The 9,152-nt window shown below is 47.1% G+C and overlaps 4 protein-coding genes across 5 annotated transcripts; 2 read left to right on the forward strand and 2 right to left on the reverse strand.

Moving 5' to 3' along the window:
* Nucleotides 1-58: 58 nt before the first annotated feature.
* LOC132259051 (proteasome subunit beta type-5) lies at nucleotides 59-1,164 on the reverse strand. Its single transcript, XM_059756597.1, has 3 exons — nucleotides 932-1,164; nucleotides 477-869; nucleotides 59-414 (listed from the first exon to the last, which is right to left on the reverse strand). The coding sequence occupies exons 1-3, from the start codon at nucleotides 1,064-1,066 to the stop codon at nucleotides 106-108; spliced, it is 837 nt and encodes a 278-aa protein (XP_059612580.1). The 5' UTR covers nucleotides 1,067-1,164; the 3' UTR covers nucleotides 59-105.
* Nucleotides 1,165-1,181: 17 nt separating this feature from the next.
* On the forward strand, nucleotides 1,182-2,086 carry LOC132259052 (mitochondrial import receptor subunit TOM22 homolog). The gene is made up of 3 exons (XM_059756598.1): nucleotides 1,182-1,436; nucleotides 1,533-1,592; nucleotides 1,659-2,086. The coding sequence occupies exons 1-3, from the start codon at nucleotides 1,341-1,343 to the stop codon at nucleotides 1,971-1,973; spliced, it is 471 nt and encodes a 156-aa protein (XP_059612581.1). The 5' UTR covers nucleotides 1,182-1,340; the 3' UTR covers nucleotides 1,974-2,086.
* A 113-nt stretch (nucleotides 2,087-2,199) lies between these two features.
* Nucleotides 2,200-4,529, reverse strand: LOC132259050 (uncharacterized). Of its 2 annotated transcripts, XM_059756594.1 has the most exons (4): nucleotides 4,403-4,529; nucleotides 2,749-4,338; nucleotides 2,519-2,681; nucleotides 2,200-2,309 (listed from the first exon to the last, which is right to left on the reverse strand). In XM_059756594.1, coding segments are annotated over exons 1-4 (1,764 nt in total). In that variant the 5' UTR covers nucleotides 4,412-4,529; the 3' UTR covers nucleotides 2,200-2,307. The 2 variants fall into 2 exon arrangements, with proteins under 2 accessions (XP_059612577.1, XP_059612578.1); XM_059756595.1 differs by lacking the exon at nucleotides 2,519-2,681 and having other exon boundaries at nucleotides 2,201-2,309; nucleotides 4,403-4,528.
* A 192-nt stretch (nucleotides 4,530-4,721) lies between these two features.
* On the forward strand, nucleotides 4,722-8,457 carry LOC132259049 (uncharacterized). The gene is made up of 3 exons (XM_059756593.1): nucleotides 4,722-4,932; nucleotides 5,341-5,598; nucleotides 5,682-8,457. The coding sequence occupies exons 1-3, from the start codon at nucleotides 4,765-4,767 to the stop codon at nucleotides 7,308-7,310; spliced, it is 2,055 nt and encodes a 684-aa protein (XP_059612576.1). The 5' UTR covers nucleotides 4,722-4,764; the 3' UTR covers nucleotides 7,311-8,457.
* Nucleotides 8,458-9,152: the final 695 nt, after the last annotated feature.

Consider the following 9,152-nt stretch of genomic DNA (forward strand, 5'->3'; position numbering starts at 1 on the left):
CGTCACTGAATCTCAACAAAATATCCAGAAAATGCCGAGGAAAATGCTTTCGAAGGTTCAAGATAGAATAATTTTATTGTAGAAAATATTGGATTTCACATTAACCTACGGGCCGTACTTCTGGAGCTTCTCCTCCTGATACTTGTAGTGGAGATCCATGCAATCCTCATCGCTGATGTGGATGAAGCCGTCCTTGGTCATGTGGTAGACTCGGATGATGCCTCCAGAGTACGCATCCCTGTGGGTGGCGTGGTAAATGGCCCGGCGAGCGAGCTCGTACGCCTCCTCCTCTTTCAGATCCCACTTATAGCCAGAATCCAAGACTCCGTAGGCGTAAACTGATCCACTGCCCACAGAGAAGACTTTGCCGGGAGTCCTGCTGCCCTCGGAGTCGATGTAGTAGAGTCCAGGCCCCTAGAGACACCAAATATCCATGTAAATAGGGCATTCTTAGTGGTTTTTGGTGACTATCTTACTCTCTTATCGTATCCCGCCAACATCATTCCCATACTGAGCCCCATTCCCTTGTAGTTGAAGATGATGTTGGCCATGATCTTACTGGCCGCAGCCACAGAGATGCGCTCTCGGTTGCGCAATTCATGGAGGCGACACTCCTTTGCCAGCACACGATCCCAGTACACGCAATCAGCAGCTCCTCCTGCCAGAGTGCCCAGAAGATACTCATTGATTTCCACGATCTTCTTCATGTTCTGCGAGCCGATAAACTGGCCGCCGGTGGCACGGGAATCCACAGCCAGGATGACACCTTTCTCAAAGCGGAATCCCAGTGTCGTTGTGCCATGGTCAAAGTCAATCTTAATGCCCGTGGATGCTCCGTAGTCTTGGAGTTTGGCTAGATTCTCCGCGGGCTGCAAAAAAGGTGAAAATTGTAAAAAATGCGAAATCATGAAGAAACCATAACCACACTTACATTCTCATACGGAGGCACTGCAAGTTGCAGTGGATTTTCCCAATTTTCGCACAATTTCTCAGTGCCACTGAACTTTAGGACGGACGGGGAGTCGAAGGAGGTCAACTTGAGACCACACACGTCGGCGAGGGCCATTTTTCACCAGAATTATTCAAGAAAAACACACAGAGAGCGGTGATGATTGGCCACTTTTGTTTTCCGTAATGCTGTTGCTCAATTTTGAGCAAAATCAACGAAGGAGTGATTCTAGCGCAGCTCGCGCGCGGCGCTGGCGTCGGAGGAATCTCTGGCAGTGAGATTGGGAAGAAGAAGAAGTGGGCGCATGCGAGAAAACAAGGAAAACGGGACTTAAATGTGTGAAAAACCGTGAAAAGCGCAGTGAAAACACCTTCTCCCGATTGTTTGTTTGATGGATTCAGACTCGGACATTGGCTTTGTGGACAAAGACAGCGGAATCGTATCAATGAGCGGCAGCAAAGATGAGACACCGGAACGTCGCTCGACAGTGCGTGTGACAATCGATATCCTCTCGACCATTTTCTTGCATTTCCGTGACATCCCGGCCAGCTAATCTCATGATTCTCCCTCGTCTGTCTTCCAGGAACCCTCGAATGCTATAACAAATACCGATGGGGACACATCTGCGGAGAATTACGAGGATGTAAGGCGCATTAACCTCACATTGCTCAGACCAAGAAGTGCTGAAGGTGATTCTTTGCCTTTCCAGGAGCCAGATGAGTCCTTCGGGGAGCGTCTGTGGGGCCTCACGGAGATGTTCCCGGAGCCTGTGCGCAATGTCTGCTCCACCGTGACGGATTTATCCACGCGGAGTGTCAAGTCCATCTTCAAGTTGACCTGCAACGCGTCGTGGATCTTCTTCACCAGCTCCATCCTCCTGTTCGTGCCAGTGTTCATCGAAGTAGAGCGTGCCCAGCTGCAGGAGGAGCAGCGCAACCAGCAGAAGCGGGCCCTACTCGGACCCAGTTCCGCTCTGGCCGCCTCACCAGGAGGAATGCCTGCCTTGCCACCAATGGCTCGATAATCCGGAACACGTCCGGACATGCTATCAACACTCCTCTGTTCTCTGGAAATTTATAGTCGACCTGATGCTGGAGGATTGTCTAAATTACAAGAAAGGATTAGCATTTAGAGAAATTCAAAATTGGTTTTTATTTCCACAAAAAATTCAACGCCTTAATTTAAACACTTAGAGTAAGGACATTTTGTACTGCGCTTTCGCTGCTGAAATTCAATGTCTTCGGCAAGTTTTTTGCCTGTCTTATGTCTCGAAATCCTGATATTGCATTCTCTTCACTGCCCGCCTGGAACGTCGAAGCTGAACAGGAGACATGTGAGATGTTTTGGGCAGCTTTGAGTCCTGAAAAAGTAAAAGAAAGGTCAAAAGCGGCACTGATTAGAGATTATGAGAACATGTAAGACGATTATATGCGTGATAATGTGTAATTTTAGTCACAATCCCAGCATAATTGGCAACAGAAAAACGAGAAGATGAACAAATTTTGTATCTGCATTGTCCGGATCGGGTTAATGGATTCAGCAAGAGACAGAAAAGCGAAGAATAGTTACAAGAAAACCTGTCCCAAGCACTCTCAGCGAGTTCTCTGAGGAAAATAGCATCGTCATCACGTGGCTGAGGGTAGGAAAACGTCTCCGGCAGGGTAATCAACTCACTAATATTCTCAATTGCCGGCAGCTGGTCCCGATAGAGCATTTGGCTGCCCAGGAATGACTTAGGATGATCAAGAACATAAGGAACTGTTGAGATGTTAAGGAAAAAAAGTCAAGAAAAAACTCACATTCTTCTTCGAATTATGCTTCCTGATGGGCTTCTCCGGTTCGCCATCTGTGGCAGCTTCAGAATCCATAGCAGTGTTGGGAGAATCTAAGATAGCGATAGCCTTCAACCTCAGCTTCGCTTTGGTTGAGAGTTCGCGTGGCTTCTCTGGCGTTTTCATGCCTTGCGTGGGACTAAACGCCGTGTAATCGTCTTCATCGTCAGAACTCTCAGGAAAGATCCATTTCTTGGAAGTTCTCTTGCCGGAATCCTTGGTTTCCGGTCTGTTCTTTCCCTGTCGCGTGGGCAGTGCAATGAGACACGGCGGCGTTAAGAGATCATCAGAGAAAGTGCTGGACAAGTCGTTGGTGAATCTGAACTGTGCGAGAACACTGTTGTTCCCCTCCTGACTCCCGAACGATTGCGCCGCCTCCAAAGGCTCTTTTGAGATCGTCCTGGAAGTCTGTGAGATATTTGATCGGATTGAGTTCAGCTGAAATTTCTGCGTTGCTGCTTCGCAGACATTTTCATGCGCCAATCGAATCAACTTCACTTGAGGCTGCATTTGAGGATTCTCTGGACTTGTAAAACCAGCCAGTTCGTCCTCGCAATCCGTTTCATCCTCATCCTTAATTTCAGTCACAGCAGAATGTGGTCTTTTGTCGCCGGCCTTCAAAACCGTCCGTTCCTCAGCATTTTTAGTGGTATTGCAGGTCTGTGTGAGTATGTCGGAAGACTCATCCTTAACACCGTTCAGTGATGAACTGGCAGGAGAGTTCAGCCCACTGTCTTTAGTCAAATTAGCAGGCGCGAGCTTGCTGCGATCAAAAACTTGCGTCGACAATTCGCAGAAGTCGCTTTTGACGCAATTCTCTAGCAAATTGTCTGACAAAATCGAGTCCTTCTCCATCTGTCGGTCAAGGATCTGCGTCGCTACGTTCCAGACGTCAACACAAGTATCATCCATTTTTGAACTGTCCTCAAAAGACATCCGAGAAACGGGTGTGGATATTTCAGTTTCGGGCAGTGAAATGTCCAACAAACTCTCTTCATTTTCCGCTGCCGGTTGAGTTTCTGGCACGAAAATGCCATCAAACTCCTCCTTGGATTTGTACAGTTCTGGCATTTGTGTCTCCGGCAGTTCGACGTGCTCGAAAGATTCATCACACTGGCTCTCGTGCTGCGTGTCCGGAACCAAGATTCTCTCAGTCTTCACTGGAAGACTGACTGGGATCACTTTGAAGTTCTCAGCGGAGTCATTGCTATTCGACGGAGTGTTGTCCATGATCTGCCGCTCACTCTGCGTGTCTTTTGTGCAAAATGTCGTCTCGACATCGCCAAAGACCACCTTTTCTCCGTGCTTCAGAAGCTTCCACTCGATCGGCGCGATCTTCTCTCCATCCACGAACGTTCCAGCCTTGCTCACGAGATCGAGTATCTGTGTTGTTCCTTTTAGGATGTCGAAAGATAAGATTGCATGCTTTCCGTCCACAGCATCGCTCTCCAGGACGATGGGATTGTGCAAAAGATCCGCTTTCCTTGATCCCACTTGATTGAAGTCCGGCACCAGTTTGATGATCTTTCCTCCCACCAGAAGATGCGGCAAGTACACCTTTGCGCGGGAAAGACATAAGGTCAAAAGTCACTACAGCGATTTCCAGACATCTCTGACTTACCACATCCATTGGAACAGCATAAATTGCCCGTGAAATCCGTGATAAGACGCAGAAAAACACAATCTCAGAGTCCTTTCTTGCGACGTTCGCAGAAACTCGACAACAAGTGACAGATCACGCTCATCCCACCGATTTTTTGAGCTCAGAGGAGAAGTTGCTCGATATATCGGTAATCCCCGGATTTTTCGCAATTTTTAACAAAATTCAAATGTAATTTAGGTGTTAAACAATGCCAGATGAACCACAGGATATTAAGAAAATCATTCTGCCATCACAAACAAGATTTCCTGCGAATTTCAATAAATACATTTGTTAGGGGGAAAATGTAGGGGAAATGAGAGGATGACACTCCTCCCCTCCATATGTTGCTGATTTTGCTCAGCAGAGCGCATGCGTGTGTTTTTTCCACACGCTCTCATATCTATTTCTCAGTGGGCGCGGTTTTTCTGTTCTTTATCAGTTCTCCCTGCAGAAAAAATGTAATTTATCAACCGCCAAAGACTGATTCGTACACTGCCCAACACATACATGTAAGTATCGCGACTGATTGGCATCTCAGGTTGCGACAATTCCCAGAATTGATAGCGACGGAGCCCTGAAGTATGGCGCCCTCCTTGTTTGCGCGATGCCAAGAAGTCGCTTCTCTGCGCCTTTTCTGCAGCTTCACCGCCCCAGTTCGCGTCACGTGAATGACCAACATGAGTGCGGAATGTGGGTTTATTTATAGAATTGGCGTAAAATGTAAACACTGAATCACGCAAAAACTCCAACACTCACACATAACCTCAATGTCTGATTGTTTTGAGATTGGCGTCATTCTCTGGGCAATTCACTGCGGCCCTGATAAGGGAAAAACCCTTGAGGCATGCCAGCGCGCGCGCAGTTTTGCTGGAGAGGTCAGCGAGTGAACTGTGGCTTTGTTTCTCTCCCACTCGCAGATCAGCAAGAGAAGTCCCACCGGAAGCGCCGCAGGCATGGAAGCCAATGAGTTGCTGATGTGTGTGGACGTGAAAATGGATACGCGGGAGAAGCTCATCGACTACCTGAATCTGCGCACGTGGACAAAGTTCTTCCTGAAAGTGGAACCCATCAGATGTTTTCCCTGCCACCTGCGAATTTCCATGATGCATCACAATGCAGAAATCAGCTCAAATTTAACCATAAGAATCAATGTTCCCGGAATCAATGTACAAATGGTGGGTTTTTCCCAGAATTTTTATCACTTGCGGTTTTTCCAAAAATAGTGCCAATAACAAATATTTCTCTGTGTGTGATTCAGGCGACATCGCGCAAGAAGCAACACATCTGCAGTCTCTCGTGGACCTACAATCAGCGCTGCACGATTTTCCTGAGTTTCGACTCTAAAGTGAGCTGCGAGAAGCACGTGAAGTGGCTGCAGATGGCCATCCAGGACCTGGAGCTGTACAGTCAGCAGTTGATCGCCTCCAAGCGACACAGTAGAGCGTCCACAGTGGACGAGAGCGAGAAGCCCTCCCAGTTGTACGAGAATATCTGGGAGACGAGAGGCATGCGCTCGTACGGAGATACACAACGAACTTCTGGCATCTACGAGGAGATTCCCGATGCCAAGGCACCGCGAGCTTCCATTGTGTCAGGGATCTACGAGGAGATGCTGCCCGTGGAGACGGACGCGCAGAAGGTGGCAAATGAAATGCCACCGCCATTGCCTCCGCGCACGCGAATGAACACTTTCGAGAGTGGAATTCCGCGCTCCTTCACGAATCCAGAGTCTGAGGTGCTGAAGAAGAGGCGCTACAGGACGATGCTGGACAATGTGCTAGGACTGGGCAGGAGGACGTCGAAGGACAAGAAGGGAAAGAAGAGCGAAAGTCTCAGTACGAAATTCCTGAGTTTGGACATCACGCAAGGCAAGAGGAACAGCTTTTCCAGTCCCAATCTCACCAAGATGACCAGGAGTGTGTCAGAATCCGATGCCATGACGCAATATCAGTGCGGCACGAGTGTTTCTGATGACTTCTTCTGCCACGAGTCCTATCTCAACACAGTGTCGTCGCAGCCGGAGACAAAGACACCCTTTGAGGATGTCATGGACGACAGGCGATCGGTCAAGTCGTCAGTGGCCGATCTGCTGCACGTGGAGACGCCTGTGAGTTCGCAGGAAACACTGCCAGAGACTGAGAATGCTGACCAGTCAGTGAGTGGCGCGTTCAACAGCATCTACTTCAAGTTCCAGGACGAGAGAGGCACTCCTGATGGATACCTCGAGATGGGCCCGGCTGGTTTCGATCGCGAGAAGGTGAAGGAGCTGGACAGGCTGGAGTCGCAGCAGAAAGTCGCCTCGGGCTATGTGGAGATGAATGGCAGTGGCTTCAGTCCGGAGGCTGTGCAGGAGCTCGATCGCCTGGAGGCCGCTGCCAGTGTTGATTATGTGTCCAATGTGACATTCTTGCGTGGCACCGATCGGCCAGTGGATCCCAGCATCTCCATGTCGCCGGAGGAGAGGAATGATCTGCAGCAGCAGGTGCGGCGGCGCGTGAACACGTTCGATGAGAAGATTCCGTCCTACTATCCCAATGAGATTGTGCGCGAGGGTAAGAGACGCTACCAGAAGAGTCCGGAGGTCACGCGACAGACCATGTATGCCAATGGGGAGGCTCATCTGGCCAAGAGGAAGCCAAAGCCACGAAGTCAGCCCGAAAAGCCGCCCATCAGCGACAGTCCGCCGCCGCCGCCGAGCGTTGAGAATCGCCTGGAAGTTCAGTCCATTGGCGGGAAGTGCGCCACATTGTCACGAATCAACAGATGCTCTCTGCGTGCTGACTTGTCGTCGGGATTCCGTCGATTTGCGTCCCTGCCACGCTTCCGGAAGCTTGATTTGGCACCACTAAAGGCCAAAATCACGAATGCGCTGCAGCGACAGACCTGAGGATCCGCTCGAATCCTGCGTCGCTGCTGCTTTCTGGTGCTTTTTTTATGCTAAAAAAGAGGTATTGTTTTATTATTTTTCTCTTTGTTGAAGTATTCTTGGAAACTCTCTGCCTTTTAAAGCATTATAGCCTATAAAGAGCGAATGAATCGTTGCTTAATCAATGTGCTTTCATCGATGATCAATTGACCAAAAAACAAACAAACAAACAAACAACGTATCAAAGTTCTTGTAGACCAATTTAAGTGTATGAGCTCATAAGGTTTAGATGTTAGGAATTGTCGCGTAACTTTAGGATTAAGTAAAACAATGAGAAAGACACAAAGTATTGATCTCAATTGCTGAGGCGAGTTTAAATGAATTGGCGTGGAATTTTGTGCGATTCTTCCATGTCAAGAGCTGTGATTTTTTATGTACAAAGCGGACAATTAAATCAATTTAGAGAACAATGATAAGACCCTTTTCGGCGGAATCACAGAGAAACACATTTTTTTTTTAGTATGATAAAAACAATTAACTACAAATCACATGAGTGAGACTGAGATGCGCTAGCGAAAATTGCATTATATTCTATTATTAAAAAATTGTCAAGGAGAGCCAAGCAGTGCTCCAAACATTATTACTCTCTTTTTGATAAGTAATTTGCGAGCAAAAAAAAATTCGAGCTTCGAGATAAAGCCATAAGAGAGAGAGAGAAGTGACTAATATTGGAAATTTTGTGACGCTTTATGTGAAGTTGGCAAATCTTTATATGCTCAATAATATTTGTTTAATCTTTCTTCCGCAAAAAAAGAAAAAAAAATAATTAGAAAGCACGGTCGGACAAGACGTTCTTTGATATTCTCACGAGACAAGAAGACATGCTTTTTGAGGTGCGAATGAGAGAAAATGTGATTAAAACTGAAATAGAGAAAAATATGAATATTTAAGCATTGTAGAAAAATGCGTAATTTACAAGGAAAGAAAGAGAGAAACACAAATGAAATACCGAATAAAAGATGAATTGAGAGAAGAGGAGAATGAGCTCTTGTTGCTTGTCGCGCTAAATGAGCGATTTACTTGCGATGATAGATGCGGCAATTATGTAATTCATCGAAGGTCGTCACGGACGGAGGATGATGCTCCCATAAATCCCCCTTGTTTTAAGTCAACAATGCGATCAGATCTTCATTCACAGTCTGCCTTCGGCTTCTTCCTGTTCGGCTGAGAGTGAAAAGGTGGCGTTTGTAGGACATCTCGGGCGACTATCAGATGGAAGTTTAACATTTCCCATGCGTTCTCCTTCAATTGCTTCCTCTTGAGACAAATTGCAGCGTAAGCTGGTGAAATTCGAGACATTCTCAGAGTGAAAAGGCTCTCAATTGGCATCAAGAGAGCCAATTTCTTGGAGAAAAGTTATCTCTCATATTCGTCAGCTAGACATTCCTGGTATTCCAAGGCGAAGAGTAATTTTCTCTCAATGTGGATCATGGAGATTGAATTATTGGATTTTTCTCTTATTTATCCTAATTAATCAACAAGGATACAGTCAGGATTTTGGACATTCATCTAACATTCATTTCTGGTACGTTTCAATCGGAACACAGAGCGAAAAAACACCTCGATCGACTCACTGTGTGGAATAAAGATGCTCAAACTCACATAAAATTGATTAGTGTCCGAGGGAGGCATTGTGAAGAGCGCGCAGAAGTGCTCCCAAGAGAGCCACTCGCATCTGAGCATCTCTCTACACCTTTTGTGCATCCATTCTTGAGCAGCGCGCGCTGGAGAATGATAAAAGTGGGAGAATTTATCATTGGCGCTGACATCGACACTGTACGTCATAATTCTCGCGATCGGGAA

This window comes from Phlebotomus argentipes, unplaced genomic scaffold (assembly GCF_947086385.1).
Source record: "Phlebotomus argentipes unplaced genomic scaffold, Phlebotomus argentipes genome assembly scaffold_18, whole genome shotgun sequence".
Lineage (NCBI taxonomy): Eukaryota > Metazoa > Arthropoda > Insecta > Diptera > Psychodidae > Phlebotomus > Phlebotomus argentipes.